This window comes from Hevea brasiliensis, chromosome 5, assembly GCF_030052815.1.
Source record: "Hevea brasiliensis isolate MT/VB/25A 57/8 chromosome 5, ASM3005281v1, whole genome shotgun sequence".
NCBI classification, from domain to species: domain Eukaryota; kingdom Viridiplantae; phylum Streptophyta; class Magnoliopsida; order Malpighiales; family Euphorbiaceae; genus Hevea; species Hevea brasiliensis.
Window position 1 is genome coordinate 107522082 of NC_079497.1, and position 18402 is coordinate 107540483.

The window sequence follows — 18402 nt, forward strand, 5'->3', positions numbered from 1 at the left end:
ATAAGTAAATGTGATGTCTAACATTTTGATAAGTTGAATAGCAAAGGATATTGATAATTTGTGTCAAACATTTTAATTCAGATGGTTTTGTTTAAGATAGTTTCGATATATATATATGTAGAACATTAACCTTTAATCTATATCTCATGAGACTTTTTTTTTTTTATGAATTTCTCATGAGATCTTGTGTTCTAGGTTTTCCAAATTTTTGAGATGAAATTTATATATGATAGGAGTGGTAGAATGTGTTAAATAGAATTTAGAGTTCAAAAGTATTGTTGCTTGCTTAAAATAAATTATTAAACCCCAAGTAAAAGTATAAAAATAATTATTAAAAAAACGTAAGAATGGTATTGATAATGTTTCAATAATAATTGTATGGAAAGAGTTACCATTTAATAATAAATAATTATTAATTAATATATTAATTTTTTCATTAATTAATAAATTAATCTTTTTATAAGAAGTGATACATGACAATATTAAAGGAAAATATATGACGTAGCAACATCAGAAAAAAAAAAAAAAAAACTTGCTTTATATGTATAAATAGATATAGATATATGTGATAAACATGTTCTGAACTAATTTATGCATATTTTAAAAATTAATTTATTTAATTTAAATACCTAATTATTTGTAAAACCATTTAATACCACTTTAAAATCATATCAAAGAAAATCTTGACACCTAAATCTCAAGTAAAGCACATGCCATGAATGGATGAAGGTATTTGGAAACATATAGCAAATCCAAAAAAGCAAAGAAAGCTTAATTTGGCCATTTTCAATATATACCTTAAAAGGGTTATTATTTACTTAATTATTTTAACCATATATATAGACCTATGCAAGAGTCATCCTGTAGAAGATTGCTGAGCTGGATTAAATAGGAGGCTTGTCATATAAGTTGTCTTACAGCTGTTACAACTTATTTTGTCTCTCTTATTTTCACATGCACAACATGTGTGCTAGACTTGTATATAAAGACACATACTCTGTATTCCCTTTTTTGGAGAAGAATAGCAGTTACCATTTTTCTCAATTCTTTCTAAGCAAGTTTGTTCACATCCTTGTGTGGCTAGCTAGTAACTTATAGAGATGGTTGTGCTTCCCTTCAAGCATGTCTTGGTCCTTCTCCTTGTATTCGCAGGTTTGTTTATTTGTGATCTCCTTAATTAATCAAGGTAATTTGTTAAGATTTAAGAATAATGAAATTGTAATTTATGTAATGCAGGTGGGTTAATGGTGTACCAAGCAGAAGCTGAAATATGTAGAAGTATACTACCACCTCTTCCTGGAGACAAAGGGTGTGATTTGGGAAATTGTCAGAAATTGTGCAAATTTCTGCATAGAAGATCTGCTGAATGTGTTAATGTTGGCACAAATACTCAATGTATGTGTGTCTGGGAATGTCATTAATTATTATCATCGAGCAATTAATCAATAAATAAAAATTTTCAGTTTAATTTGCACTTAATTATTCTAAATAAGATGCAAATAGCTTATGAAGAATGGAGTCAGTGGTTGAGGATTCAACTTTTGATGCACTCCATTTTGAGTTTGAATCCCAATGACTATTGTTGAAGTTCCTCAATCTATTCTCTCTAGCTATGTGTTCTCTTATTCTCTAAAACACACACAAACACACACACACGCACGCGCACACACACACACGAGTAACTCCTCCTCCTCTATTTCTTCTTCAGCTATTTTTCAATGAACACCCATTGTCTTTTTTGAGAGAAATTTGAAAATCAAATTTTAAAAAATCTAAAATCTATAATCAATCTCTTGCAGTCTTACTTATAATAAATCTAATGATTTGATGGAATTCCATCCTTACTGTTGATTTTTCACCTTGGCATTGTCAATTGTATTCGAGCTCTTACCAGGCTCCCAATTAGAAGATATGATTGTAACTCTCTAAAGGTTCATCTGTCAAATCGAACTTCGTGGGGGACAAATGGTAAGGGCTAAAATTAATTGATATATAAGAAGTTGACATGTGTCATAATTCACTGACCTGTATGAGTATCGAATATCTCGATTTGATCAAAGACTTGAAGATTGAATTGCAATGCCAAAACTGCCCAAAACCGCCTTGATAGATGAAGGGCTCATTGCCAAAGAAATATAATATAACTTACTAATCCTGAATTTGACTTATGCCAAGTCATGAGATTGAAAATATATTAATTATGAATGTGACGCAAAGTATATATGGCTCTTCTCAAGAAACCCCATAGTAAATGAAGCATCCACATTGTATAATAAGATATCATTATTACATTACCCAATGACGACACTCCATAAGTAATTGATATAGTATGTTTCAAAAGTCCAAGTAAGTCTTCGGAGAGCTTAAATCCGCCAGGATTAGGTTGAATTCAGATTCATCGTTTAGGGTAATCAAATAAGGTATTCAGACAAGGTACACAGTGTTTGAATAAAGTATAAGATATTCGGACAAGGTTTAAGAAGAATTATCTTAGAAATCAAATATAAGTTATTGGGATACACTATATCTCCGCCAAGAAAGTCACCTAATAATGTGCTAGGTTTCCACAATATATGGAGGGAAATAATTAGATATGAGTTGGCAAGATTTCAAGTACGGTGGAAAAGCATTGTTTCCTTGCCTTATAAATAGAAATCATGATAATGGCTAACTCAAGATTTCAAGGTACGCAATCTATTTCCTTCATACTTTCAGTACTTGCTTTATTCTTTAAGTATTTACTTATTTGAGCACTCGAGTGGCCTTGCCTAGGCCACCAACCTCACGTCTCCTCTTAGTGCAGGTTATACAAGAATCGTTTGTCAACTCGAAAATCACAAACAATATTAGTAATCCTAAACGTATTAGAGGCTACCATTAATCATATCTATCTATCTATCTATCCATTTAAAGTAAGCAAAACACTTTCAAGAGCTTGTCATGTAGTGTAATTTTTCTAACAGTGGCATTCTAAGAAAATGTTACATGGAGTATTTAAAAGTTTTACCCTCTCTCCTTTAATGATATTTATTTAATATTTTGTTTACGTTTGTATTAATATTAAATTTTACAATATTTTCTTTATATATTTTATAATACAATTAATAAATGATTAATATCATTACTTTAGTTAATATAAACTATGTTATATTATTTTTATTATTGTTTAGAAAAATTTATTGTTATATATATATATATAAACTTATGAAATTATGTCAAGTGATAATTTATTTATAAAATATAATTAATTTAATTTCATTAAATTTCTTTATTAATTGACTATTCAATTACTTTAAATTAGGATTAAGTAAACATCAGTTATTCTCCAATTATATATACACACACACACACGTAAGTTACAAATTATTTGATGACTGCTCTTTTAATGCTCATAATAAATAGTCATTATTATTAAGTTAGTTACTATCTATTAACATATATTTATTCCATATACCTATAATTTTATATGTTATATACATATAATTTTGTTTTCATTTGTTTTTTATTGCACTACTTTAATACTTTTCATATTATTAATATTATTTTTTAGAATAATATTAATATTACTAAATAAAAATAATATTTAAATATATTATATTTCTTTAATATATTAAGAGGATATAAAAAATTTTAATATCTTAAAATGATGAAAATAATTATTTGATTTAACCAATCGTTAATTATTTCATATTTTTAATCTACATTTTTATAGGCTATTATATTGCTATATTTTTTTAGTAATTTTATTATTAGTTCTTCATAAAATATTTGAGAGATAAATGTTTAGTATAAAAAAATAATAAAAATAAAATAAAAAATAATTAACAATAAATTTAAAATAGTATTTTTTTATATATATGAAAATTAAAAGTATATAAATTAAAATTACTAAACCATGTGCAGAATTACAAGCAATTCTCTAGTAATTAAATATACTTGGTTAGCAATGCCTCATTCACAGAAAGGCGACACTTGTCTCACTCACCATAACACACGAAGCAATTGTAAATAATAGAAACGACAAACTCAAGTAAGGACTCTTGATCTATAATTTGGTATCTAAAATCCTGCTTTCTGTATTTCTACATATATTTCCATTTTAATAATTTCAATCACTACACTAACTTGATGATCAGAGGTTAATCGGAGGGAAAACCCTTCATCATCGTTGTAACTTTTCGTTTGTCTAATAATGATTTTAATCCATAACGAAAGATTATTACATGCTTTTAAAGTACATGTTTCCTCTCTTATAAGTTGTGGGATTTATTTTTCTTTAATTTAAAAAATAATTATAATTATATATCTATAAAGAGTATTAAATTTTAATGCTCTGCATGTAAGCTAGAATTTCTCTCGATGAGAATGGTTATAATTATGCTCCTTCCACATGAAAAATAATTTCGACCACCAAATCAATTGAAATAAAATGAATGAATTTCTACAATTAAAATTGAATTTAATTTTATTACATAATTTGTGTAGAATGGGGCAAAAATCCTAAAAGCTCGGGTCATAAATGAGGCTAATGGCGAACACATTCAATGGGGAAAATTCTTATGTTAAAAACTGCTAACCATTTCAAAGGGCTTCAGAGGGCAAGAAATTGCAACTTACAAACACAATTAATAACCCAAAGGTGGTTTTGGTTTAAGGTTTGATCGCTCATTAACATCTAAAGCATACTTTGGTTAGTTTCAATATTTGGGTAACGCGACAAAAGTATGGAACACCATACAACTTTCAACATTTAGAACCGAATGAAAAACAAATCAAGAACAATGGAGTATTAAAATTTTGTTCCTTGATTCTAAAGGTGAAAAAAAAATTATATACTCGTGAGAAAACAAGAGAATTTGAATCGACTTTAATGTGGGAAACTAATCCCAGGCGCTTGCCACACCCGGACCATATCCCCCTCCGTAACCGCCAGGAACCCCATATCCACCACTGCTATTCCCTCCACCATAATAGTCCATGCCTCTATTAAAAGAGCCCTCCCTTCTAAAGTCACGGCCACCAAATCGGCCACCCCCAGTCCGCCGATTCTTACCACCACTATAGGAAACCCGTGAAGCATAACGAGTGAGCCAAGCAGGTACTTCCTGATTTGCTTCTTGCATTAAATCAGCTAGAGATCTCGCAATCGAAGTATTGTTCTCATTAAAGAAGGCTGTGGCTAGACCTGTTTTTCCTGCTCGTCCTGTTCGCCCTATCCTGTGAACATAATCGTCAATGTCATTGGGAAGATCAAAATTTACTACATGAGCCACATGAGGAATGTCAAGACCACGAGCTGCCACATCTGTTGCTACTAAAATTGGTGTCTTGCCACTTTTGAATGATCTTAGTGCCATTTCCCTTTCCTGCAAACAAAACCCATAACAACAAAAATAATTAGGTTCAAGACACTGCTACGGCTAAAAAGCGTAAATGCATATCATGAGAAAAGGATTGCAATATATAACCCAGAGAAAGTTTCTACTGAAAATTTTGCATCAAGATTGGTAAATACCACCTATTTCTTTCCTAAATCATAACAATACTGGCCATCATCTCATGCAATATTAAGAATCTAGCAACCAACCATCATAACACTACTCTACACTGACAACAATTGATTACAGGGATAAACAAAATATAGAACATCGTGTTATCTTCCCATCTTTCTTTTAAGGAAATCTGAACCTGAATAACTCACCTGTTGCGTCCTATCACCATGAATTGTTGTCGCAGGAAACCCATTACCACACAACCAATATTCCAGAGCATCGGCTCCCTTCTTTGTCTCCACAAAAACTAATGTCAAAGATTGCTGCAAATTCAACATGAAACAATTACCATATAGCAAATACTAATAAATTAAAATGGATCACTTAAACATTCACCCTGCACAATACAGATGGCTCTAGTTTTTTTTTTTTTTGGACTGTTTACTCTGTCCTTCCATTCCTCATGGTTCCGTCTTATTCTCACTTTTCACTCATGATAAATTGTTGCTCTGTTTGCCTCATTTTCTTTTTTGCCCCCTCTAGTCTTATTGCCATTTTATCATTTAAGGCTTTACCTAGATAATCAAATTTAAGCAGCTAAATTTGTAATTAAACCAAGTTGGAAAGACGCCAACGGCATAACTCAGGGCATTCCTAATTCATATGAACAGATAAAATCACCAGCAACTGCAATAGAACAGAACATATAAACCATATCAAACTTCCACAGGCAGCAAATAATATTTATTACCTTGCCATGAATTTCCGTTTCTCTTTGTGCATGAAGAAGGTCCATGAGATGGCTTCTCTTGTCAGTCTCATGAACATATTCAACTCTTTGAATAATTAAATCAGTACTAGAACCAACCCTTCCAACAGCCAAGAAAATGTAATTTGAAAGAAAATCAGAAGCGAGTCTCTGCGTGGCAGCCAAATTACCAAAAACAGTTAGTTGCATTTTGAGATGCCATTTTTCAACAAAACCCAATTATTGGCCTTCACCACAAGAATGGCTATGACTACACAGCCTACAGACCTACAAGAGAGCAATTGCCTTAGCCTACAGACATAAGCATTCAACTGTCCAATCCACACCATAAGCTATATCCGATAGTGAAACCAAATTTAAAACCACAACTCCAGAAGTCAAGTGTGCATTTACTTCGAGACAAATGGATTCAATTTTTCTTCTCTAATTTTCATCTCATCTAATAATACGCTTTTGTGTAAGAAAATGTACAAAATGTGTACCTGATGAAATAGAAAACTTTTTCTTTGAGATGGAAAATGAACTAGACGGTTTTCCACTTTCCATTCAATTTGAAGAGACAAATTTGGAAAAGCCACTTTATGGAAAATCTAGTTTTCTCAAAATACAGAGTGTATTTCTCTACTGCTAAACACAATTCCTAACAGTTCTCTATTTTAATAGAAACTGTTTAAATTTTCCAAAAGGAAGCACACTCTAAAATACTCTGCATAACTTCAACAATAAAATAAATTGTCTTCATCAAAACTTTTAATAACTATCTCAAGAACTTCTTATAATAATAACATCCAATGACAACAGTGTCAGTGATATCAATAACAAATGTTCATAAGAAAATGAAAGGAAACCAACAGAAAATAAAGTATGCATCCAAAACAAAAACCTGTATTTCTTTTGGAAAAGTGGCACTAAACAGCATTGTCTGTCTCCTTCCAGGTGGAGGCATGTCCATTTGTTCTACTATCTTTCTAATCTGAGGCTCAAAACCCATATCCAGCATCCTATCTGCCTCATCAAGTGCCAAATATCTAATCATCTGCAATGACACTCTAGCCCTCTCAAGCAAATCCACCAGCCGTCCAGGAGTTGCCACAAGAACATCAACCCCTCTTTCAAGTTCTCGCAACTGAACATGTAATAATTAATAAATAGTAAGTGAACAATTAAAGTAGGCAACAATTGCTCACAAAGGGAAAATGAAAGCAGGGCCCAAGTGCTTATGAAGATACTTTATCACATTATACATGCAAAAAACAACTAGCAAGTAGAAAAAAGCACTACGAAAAGCAGAAAAGTGCATATTATATGAACAAATCAAGTAATCTGATAATCATTATCACTCTCAAAACTAGTAAGTTAAGTTTCTTTACAGGGGAGTATAAATAAGTTCAAAGTATCTACTTGATATTGTCCTCCCGCCCACAAACCAAGCAATGCATCAGTGGGCTCACTACGAAGGCAAAAAATTGCAAACAAATGCACACACATATATGTGAGCAAACACACACACACACATAAAAGGCTCTGTATCACATTGACAATAAATCAGTGGACAAGATAAACATTAACAGGCAAGTCTAATTAACATTATTTCGAGCTCTGTCCTGAATATACGTCTGCTAATGCCCACTGCATATGTTTTACACGTGCAAAGAAGGTGAAGAACTCCAAAATTTTAACCATCTTCTAGCTCTCAAGACAATAATTAAACCAATAAGCCAACAGCCAACTAGTGATTAAAATTACTTGTTGCATTCTTGTTTGCTGCTTCTCCAGACTTTATTCAGCATTGATACAAGACTCATGCTCATTTTTCAAACAAGTTTCAGCAAATCATTCTTTAAATACCATTCCAAAGTTCTCACTTTTCAGCCTTTTTTTTCCCTTGGCCAGGTTATTACCAACATGAAAATCAGCATCAAATACCAAATTTTCACTGTAATAAGCAAACCAACGTGACATTGCAATTTCTACATTTCCACACACAGGAATGTCCTTTAAATAATATCAAATGGTTCTCTTTGCTATCATTGATTTTCTTCTTCCTCCTTTGCTTTGGCACTGGGGAAAGGGAAAAGGATTAAAACCCAACTAACAGAGATTGTGTTAAAAAATGTGAATACATCACATCCATAAAAGCAAAAAACCTTTGTTAGCTCATAACTCAATTGTCACAGTTATATACTTAGAAACTCTAACAATGGATTTAAATCACAGTCGTGGGTAACGAAGACAGGTTTGTAACAGAACACTAACAGCTTTCAATTGTCACAGTTATATACTTAGAAACTCTAACAATGGATTTAAATCACAGTCGTGGGTAACGAAGACAGGTTTGTAACACAACACTAACAGCTTTGAAACCCCCCCCCCCCCCCCCCCCAAAAAAAAAGTAACAGTAACGGCCTATCTCTATGCAAATTTTTTTTGGAAAAATCGCAAAATTCATGAAATAAATAGATATTTAAAAATATAACTAAAACTAAGAAATACAACTAAATAATAAGCATAAATACATCAAATAAAGACTTTAAATCCATCATTCTTAGATATTACTAGCATTAATCAATTTAAAACTAAAATAACTAAGTAGATAGCAAATAACTAACCTTATTACCACTAAAAAAGAGTTTCTATGAGGTTCTTGTTTATGGTTAAGTCTGTTATCCTTTCAAGTAAAGGCTAGTGACAGTCGTTACCATTACTTGGTGGCAGTTACCAGCCCCAAAATTTTATACTCATTAGTTACTGGGGTATTTGTAACGGTATCCCCTGAAACATGTAAATAACAGCCATTATGTTACATAACAGCCATTATTTAAAACCATGACTCCAATTATAACTACATTGGAGTAGATAAAAGGAGTTATGGAGTACAATGTGAGTCAATAACACAATTTACAGATTTTTGTTCTTAATGGTGCCCTAGTGGCAGAGTTTGCAGATATTTAAATTATAGTAATGGGGCTTTAGTGCCAATGATCTTAGACATAACTCCCCAGCCGGATTGTCATTCACTTTCCTCAACAGAAATCACTGTCAACCTGATACCACATATCAAAGATTAATAATAATAATAACAATAATAAAGGAACATATAAAAAAGAAAAGAGCAGCTACTATTTTATTTTTCCAGGCTTTACTGATCAACCAAGACCATCACCCATATCTCAAACCTAATAGACTCAAGAACAAAGCACTAAATGTACATAATAACATAAACAGTCTCCAAATAATTGATTGCATTGACTATTCATCCTGTGATGAAAATGGACATGGACCAAGCCTAACTCTACCCCAAAAGTTAGCTCAAATTGAGAAGGTTTGCTCAAGTATCCCAAACCAATGTGAGACAACACACCCCCCTCACGCCCAAACATGAACATCTGGAGTGTGAAATTTGCAGGCAAACACATTTGTAGAGAGCCCAACATCGAAGTATGGTAGGCTCCGATACCTGTTGTCCCATGTTGGTTTGGGATACTTGAGCAAATCTACTATCTTTGAGCTAGCTTTTGAGGTGAAGTGAAGCCCGATCCATTTTCATTACATGTATCGGAGCCCAGATTGAGTTGCGGGTTTCAACGGCTTATAAAGCCGAATAATTGAGCCCGTATTAGGTTATTACTAACTAATTGTCAAGTGACAACTATGTGGTTACACTTGACGGGAAAGTGCTGGGAATACTTGTCTCACATTGAAAAAATACAAAGATGAAAGGGTAAATATAAGTGCTTAGGTTACAATATTAACTTGACTAACCATTTTGATGTGTAAAGCAATCTAATCATTTATATAAGCCTGAATTAAAATGAATTAAATTGTAATTTGAGCAATACTCTCTCCGAATTTAACACATCCATCATTATCTTGATGAGGCCAATAGCCTGTAAGAATTAAATCAACATTTTGAACACAAAAGAAAATACCTTCCTCATCACTAAGCCATCTAATGGAAGGCATCTATTCCATTTTATCTTTCTTATGAAGAAAAAAGAAAAGATGATGCATACAATTAAAATGATGAAATTATGGGCTAAATACCAGGGTCTTTTTATTTACCCCAAAAATTACCCAGTTCCCACCCTATGCTATCTGGTTTCCTTATATTTTCTTGTAACATAATTCAAAGCTCAAAACCTGCTGGCATGTTGGTTTCATGTTTTGAGCGAAATGTCAAGACAATTATGAAAAGGAATCTTAGAAGCAGGATAATCAAACCTTATCTGCATCTCAGCCTCTGTAACAGTTCTTGCTATCCATCCACTAGCTTCCTAAATGTCTACCTCTTCCAAATATAACATTTTCACCACACTATGGTATACAACTCATTTACAATCAAACCTTATCTGCACCTCAGCCTCTATAACAGTTCTTGCTATCCATCCACTAGCTTCCTAAATGTCTACCTCTTCCAAATGTAACATTTTCACCACACTATGGTATACAACTCATTTACTCAGAGAAGACAAAGAAGTTGCCTCTCAATGATAATAAAATTTGTTTGATTAGGCCACTGCTGAATGTTGACTACCAAATATCATATGAATTCATCAAACTCTAATGGCAAGTTCTACTAAATTCTCATAAAAATTACTTTAACACAAACAGACCACCAGAATGCTAGAATTGTTTCAGTGTAATTTGGGAGGGAAACATAAAGGACGACATAATAAAGCCTAGAACTATCTTGAGAGGAAAATATGGAAAAAGGGAACCAGAAATTTCCACACAACCATTAATGCATGCAACTGCACAAACACAACATGTGCGCACATGCTTGAAGCCTCGAAGCAAGGAAATGTGCAAAGAAAGCTGGAGTGGAGTGGAAGAGCAACTGGCAATAGCTGCCATAATATTTTGAATGTACAAAACATTGATTATAACCCATAAGATTTGTGACACAAAGAAGAAAAGTACATAATGGCTTGCATCTTTGAATATCCAAATCATTTAGAAGCATATCTATATCTGATAACATTAATAATTAATTGACAAATAAATGCAAAAATATGGAAGAAAAGAACACAAAAATTGGACATGCTTTGGTTTGATCTATTAAAAATGGTTTGAACTGTGCGTCTCTAGTCATGTTTTAGTTCAGGTACATACAGAAAAGAATCCATTTTCTCACAAACCCAGAAAAAGAATGAACTGGAATGAATATCCTTTCTTTGGCTTATCCAACACACACAGACACTTCCCTTCGCCATTGGTATATCCCACATCTTAGTCAACTCCAAACCCCAAGTTTGCAGAAAATTATCTTGAATTTTTCCAATGTTCCCAATTAATCTAGACTAGATTTTTCAATTAACAAAAACAAATTTTAAAACTATTGAAAGATCTATAAAAGAGAAATCAACTTATATCAACCATTTTGGTTGTGACCTTAACAAGTTCCCTCTTCACTTATCTTTGTTCTTTTATAAAAAGTAAAATATGAGAGAGATCAATAAAAGATAAATTTCCCCAGAACAAAATCTAATGAAAGAACAAAATTTTTATAACGACAATTGATTTGAGAATAAGAAAATCAGTGTGCAAGTAGATATCACAAAGACTAGAAAATAATGTCACAGATCTAAACCTGTTGGTTGATTGGTGCTCCTCCATAAGCAACCACCACCTTGACACCAGTTTGATAGGAAAATTTTCTGGCTTCATCATGTATCTACAATTAGATTGCAATAGAAAAAAAAAATTAAGAAAGATTAGCCACATAAGGTTGCCTAATCCAGAAATGCACATGCTTCGCGTGAATCACACCTGGCATGAGAGCTCCCTTGTAGGGGAGAGAATAAGAGCAAGTGGGTATACAGTCCTTGGCCCACGTGGTCTCTGTACATACTGCTCCCGCATAATTCCACTAATAATTGGAAAGCAGAAGGCAGCTGTCTTCCCTGACCCTGTCTGAGCACAAGCCATCAAGTCACGCCCTGCAAGTATTATTGGGATTGCATTACGCTGAACTGGAGTTGGCTTCACATACTTGCACCTCCGAATATTCTGATTCAATGCCTCGCCCAAGTCTATCTCTGCAAAGGTATTCACAGGCGGCGGCACATTGTCCCCACTTGTCTCCACAGGAATATCCTCATATGCATCAAAGTTAATGCCTGTATTTTCTTGTTCAGTAAACGCGCCATCCACTTCAACATCATCATTGCCAAATGGATTCACCTCGCGCTCTCTCCCACGCTCCCATCCACCACTTCTATTGTTCCAACCACCAGCAGCAGCAGCAGTAGTTCGACCACCAGAACCATATCCTGGACGTCCATAATCTGGTCTAGAACCACCAGGCCAGCGGGAACCACCTGCAGGTCCACCATAACCTACACGATCATTGGCCTGTGATTGAACAGCAGGTGGTGGAGCAGGAAGATCAGTTGAAGGTGTCTGGTTACGAAGGTGAGGAGGAACATAAGTGGAACGGGTAGGACGCAGTAAGCCATTGTTACCAGAGGAAGCAGGGGCTGCACTCTCAGATGCAGAGTTAGCAACAGAATCTGCCCATGAAGTTCTCATAATTTCTAGAAATCACAATCTTGATTTCCAAAATTACAAACCTATAGCCTAATCCACCAAGAATGATTACAAAAATGGGTCTCCCCAAGTCAAAAACTCCTCTTATCCCTTTGCTCTACATAAATTCCAGATAAAAACCTGAATAATCACAATGCAAGCAAAATCAAGCCAAAGCAAAAAATAGAAGCCCCCATAACAAAATGGTGCAGCACAATAGCCCATGCAATCAAGTAAAATTCTACTTAAAAAATAAACAAAAAATAAAAATATGCCACTGTAATAAGAAAAAACGCGATTGAACACAAGAACAAATATCAAAAGCAAAAATCTAAGAAAGTAGAGTAATCTAAAAGCAAAGAAATCGGATAAGATCTTCAAAACAAAAAGAGCAGCAATCAATCAACACAATGCGATTAGACAAACCAAAAGCTAGCAACAAAGATTCCATTAGAACAAAAAGAAGAGGATAGCATACATTTGATTATCCTCTGAAGAGAAAAGCAGCTAAAAGTTGAAGCAAAATTAAAATCCAGAATCTAGGTAGAAACCATAAAAAAGAAAAAGAGAAGGAAGCTAGAGATAGATATAGAGAGAGGAAGAGAAACCTGATTGGTGGAATTTCATTAGAACTGAAAATGCGAGAAACCCTAGCTTTCTGTGGGATCAGACACAAAGCTTAAATACCGCTTTTTTCTTGAGAAAATATAGAAAGGGAGAGAGAGAGAGAGATAGAGTCTATATATTTTTATTTTTTCATATTTCGTAAGAAAGAAAATAGATGACGGAGTCTTCCATTTGTCGCCTTTTTTTCTGTAGCAGTGTCTATCTTTGTGTGTGTACCAAATGAAATATAGAAAAATCTAAAGTGGACGGTGTCCGTACGAATTAAGCCAACGGTGTTAACTCTTCTCACCAACTTTCAGTCTTCTCTCTCTTCCTAATTGCACTTTACCTAATTTTTTTTCCTAATTATTAATTTAATATTGAGAAAAAAAAAAAAAAGGCAAAAAAAAGAAGAAAGAAGAAGAAACATAGTTTGGCAGAGTCATCCGAATGGAGGCGGAATTGCGGCCAAGGATTGCTAAATACCCGCATGTGTTACTCCCATTTTTAATAATTTAATGTTTATTAAATTAATTTAATAAATAAACATATTTTATGTAAAAATTTTTAAAAATAATTATTATAAAATATTTGATATAATTTGTCACAAGATTGAACCACTATCAAATTAAATCTGATGTTAAATCGACTCGAACTTGATGATTGTGATTCATATTCAATCAATCTGTACCAGGGCAATCGAGCTTGACGCACTATAAGGAGATCGCGTTACAAGATTAACTGATGAACTCGCCCGTGATAAAGTTCAGCACCTTGTTAGATCGAAGAATCCAAGCTCGAAATGACGTGACTTAATGACAATTCGATGAAATATTAAAAGTGTGACTAAAAATAATATTTGTGGCAGATTTAGATTTAATTTAAATTTTATATGGCAGATATTTATTATTTAAATTTATTTATATAAATATTTAATTAAATATAAAATATATTTTTATTATAATAATATTTATAAATTTTATATTTTTATTTAAACAAAACATATTTGAAATAATTATAAAATTATTAAATTTTATAATTTTTATGTAAATTATTAATTGAAACATATAAAATTAAATGGGTTCAAAAATTTTTTAATAATAATAATTAGTTTGAGTAATTGAAAATAAATTTTAATTGGATTGAGGATGAATTCAAATCTTAAAAATATTAATCATATTCACATTTAAGTAGAATAATTTTCATGAGTACCTTACCCGTTAATCATCCTAATTATTTATAATGATTATATATCTTCTAATTTGTAAAGTAAAATGACTTATTTATTTTTTATTACATTTGTCAACTATAATATTTTATTTTATCTCATGCTTTATTGATATATGAGTTTAATTTATATTTAATTTATAAAAAAATAAAAAATGTATTAAAATATTTACTTAAATTATTTTTTATAACATGTGTTGTATATTATTTGTGTTTATTATACATATTCCCAAATAGTTATCACTATTTTTATATAATACATATGTCCGTTTGTAACAGACACATTTATTTACTAACAAATACATCTAATTATAATTTAAATAATTATTTTATTTCATATATATATATACCAAATCACATGATAGAATTATATATATATATATATATATATATATATATATATATATATATATATATTTCTATATATTTTATTTCATTTCTATTTCTTTCCTTCGTATTGTAAATTTATGGGAATTATTTTTCTATTTACTATCTAACATATAAACTATTTATAACAGTAAATAGTTTATTTTTTATTAAGTAATAAATAATACATCTAAAATAAATTCAATCTCTTATGAGAATTAATCTAATAATTATTAAATTTATATAAAATTAATTAAAGTATATATAATAAATGCACGAATCTAAACCTTCTAAAAAATGTAATAACAAAGTAACAATTCTAAGATTGGTATATTTTTGGAGGTTGCTTTGCCAATGCTTTCATGTTTCAAAGTATATCCAATTTTATAAATAATTATTTTGTTCCATTTTTTTTAAATAGAAAAGAGTATCTAATTTAAACAAACATATATATACATATAACACTTTAAATGTGTTTACTTGTATAAAACTAATCTCATTTTCTGATAACTTTTTTCTCAAAAAAATTAAGAAAATAGAACTTAATGTTCGAATTAGTAAATTTCTAAAGCAAAAAATTGAAAATAAATTTTCTTAATATTTATAAATTAATTAATAAAAAATAATTTTTTTTGTTAATTTTAGCAACAAAATATATTTATTTTCAATTTTGACCTATAAATATAGTTGTAATTAATTTTATAATTTAGATAAAATGGTATAAATAGAAAATTTAGTTAAAAAACAAAAAGTGAAAAAGATATTGAATATACTTCAAAAAATATTTCTGAATTTTGTTGAATATACCTTAATTTGCAATATCAATAATTTATAAGAATTTTTTTGTTTGATAAATATTTTAAAAATAAAACTTTTTCATTGTTTTTGTTTCTATTATTTGCCATAAGAGGAAAACAAAATAATTTAAACAATAAGAAAAAAAAAATACTATTCATTTACTCTATGGAAATTAAAATTTTATAAGAATTTAATTCAATTAATTTATTTTTAGTCAATTCTCATAAATTTAATTCATTTTAACAATATATATATATTAAAAGAAACAAGATTCAAGTATGATTGTGTGAAAATTTAATTGAATTATTTTTTTTCAAATGATCTATTCTAAATAAAGTGGTGGAATGAGTAAAGCAAGTGAAGCTCGAACAAAATGGTGGGAGTCCAAAGAAGTAAAGCAAGTGAAGGAAGCTAGATGTAGAGACCAATGATATATGAATACAGATGACATCAAAGATTAGAGAAGTAGTTAGAAAAGTACTTGGAGAGTCTAGAAGACATGGATCACCCTCAAAAGAGAGATGACAATGAAATGAGAAAGTACAAAAGGCAGTGAAGAGAAAGAGGGAATGGTATAAGAAATTACCTAAGTGTGATAATAATGAGACTCATGAACAATGCAAGATAGCAAAAAAAGAGGAAAAAAAGGTCGTTAGTCAAGCAAGAGCGGAAGCCTTTAAAAAGTTATATAAGAAACTTGGGACTAAAAAGGGAGATAAAGATATTTATAGATTAGCAAGGAGGACAGAAAATAAATGTCAAAATCTCAATTAAGTTAGGTGCATTAAGGATAAAGAAGGAAAAGTGTCGATGAAAGATGAAGACATTAAAGAAATATGGAGAAATTATTTTGATGATCTATTTAACAATAGTTAAAGTGGTAATAGTGTAAATATAAACTACAGAGCAATAGAAAAGAATGTGAATTACACTAGAAGAATTAGATCTTCAGAAGTAAAGAAAGCACTTAAGAGAACGAAAGTGGATAAAGTCTGTGGACCCGATGGAATACCAATTAAAGTGTGAAAGTGTTTGAGAGATGTGGGAGTGGCATGAATAACTAAATTGTTCAATAAGATTATAAACTCAAAGAAAATGCTTGATGAATGGAGGAAGAGTATTTTAGTACCAATTTTTAAAAATAAGAGAGACATACAGAGTTGCTCAAACTATAGGGAAATTAAACTCATGAGCCATACTGTAAAGTTGTGGGAGAGAGTTGTGGAACATCGACTGCGTTATGACACTTCTATCTCTCCCAATCAATTTAGCTTCATGCCCAATCTTTCAACTATAAAAGTAATTTTTCTCATTAAAAACTTAATAGAGAAATATAGAGATGTGAAGAAAGATCTACATATGATTTTTATAAATTTGGAGAAGGCTTATGATAGTATTCCAATAGATATCTTATGTAGAGTATTAGAACAAAAGAGAGTATCTATTAGATACATACAAGTTTTGAAAGATATGTATGAATGAGCAACTACTATTGTGCGCACAGTGGGAGGGGACACAAAAGATTTTCCTATCTCAGTTGGATTATACAAAGATTCAGCTGTGAACCCTTACTTTTTTGCATTACTTTTAGATGAATTGACGAAATATATATAAGAGAGTATCTCTTGGTGCGTGATATTTGCGGATGATATAGTTCTGATAGATGACTAGAACTTTAAAGAAATACTCTAGAGTCAAAAGGCTTTAAGTTAAGTCGAACGAAGATAAAATACATGCATTGCAAGTTCAGTGAAAGGCGAACTAGTGATAGGGAATGAGTTAGTTTGGATGGAGTGGTATTGCCCCAAAGTAATCACTTTAAATATCTCGGCTCAATCTTTCAAGTAGATGGAGGATGTTAATTATAGGATTAAAGCCGGATGATTGAAATGGAAACGTGCTATGAGAGTTTTATGTGATCGCAAGATTCCTAATGAGTTGAAAAGAAAATTTTACTGTACAGCTATACGACCGGCCATGTCATATGGTAGTGTGTGTTGGCCAATGAAGGAGCCGTATGTGTCTAAGATGAGAGTTGTAGAGATGAAAATGTTAAGCTGGATGAGTGGTCATACTAGACTAGATAAAGTCCGTAATGAGAATATTAGAGAAAAGGTAGGAGTGGTACCAATTAAAAATAAGTTGAGAGGAGGGAGATTGAGGTGGTTTGGTCATGCGAAGCATAGACATACAGAGGTTCCAGTTAGACAAGTAGAGTACATTGGGTTAGAGGATAGAAAGAAAAGAATGGATAGACCTAAACTGACTTGAAGTAAAGTAGTACAACATGACCTAGAAGCATTACACATTTCCGAAGATTTAATCCAAAATCATTTAGAGTGGAGAAAAAAAGTCCATATAGCTAATCCCAATAAATTTTTAGGATAAAAATTTAGTTTAGTTGAATTGTTCTATTCCTAATAAAATCTTAAATTTAAAAATAACAATAAAAAAATAATAGAATCTTATGGTTAAAAAATATTAAAATAAAAATATTTATCAAAATAACGAGAAGCTAAAATTTTTTATTAAAATAATGTGGTGTGGTACAAAATGCCTTTATAAGTAAATTGTCACATCACTGAAAAAAAATACTCAAGTTTTTTTTTTTAAATA

The 18402-nt window shown here is 31.3% G+C and overlaps 1 protein-coding gene across 1 annotated transcript; it reads right to left on the reverse strand.

Moving 5' to 3' along the window:
* Positions 1–4668: 4668 nt before the first annotated feature.
* Positions 4669–13621, reverse strand: LOC110661192 (DEAD-box ATP-dependent RNA helicase 37). The gene is made up of 7 exons (XM_058147321.1): positions 13398–13621; positions 12031–12930; positions 11852–11935; positions 7145–7387; positions 6244–6411; positions 5702–5815; positions 4669–5366 (listed from the first exon to the last, which is right to left on the reverse strand). Exons 2-7 carry the CDS (start codon positions 12790–12792, stop codon positions 4881–4883), a joined length of 1857 nt encoding a protein of 618 aa, XP_058003304.1. The 5' UTR covers positions 12793–12930; positions 13398–13621; the 3' UTR covers positions 4669–4880.
* Between the last annotated feature and the right edge of the window lie 4781 nt (positions 13622–18402).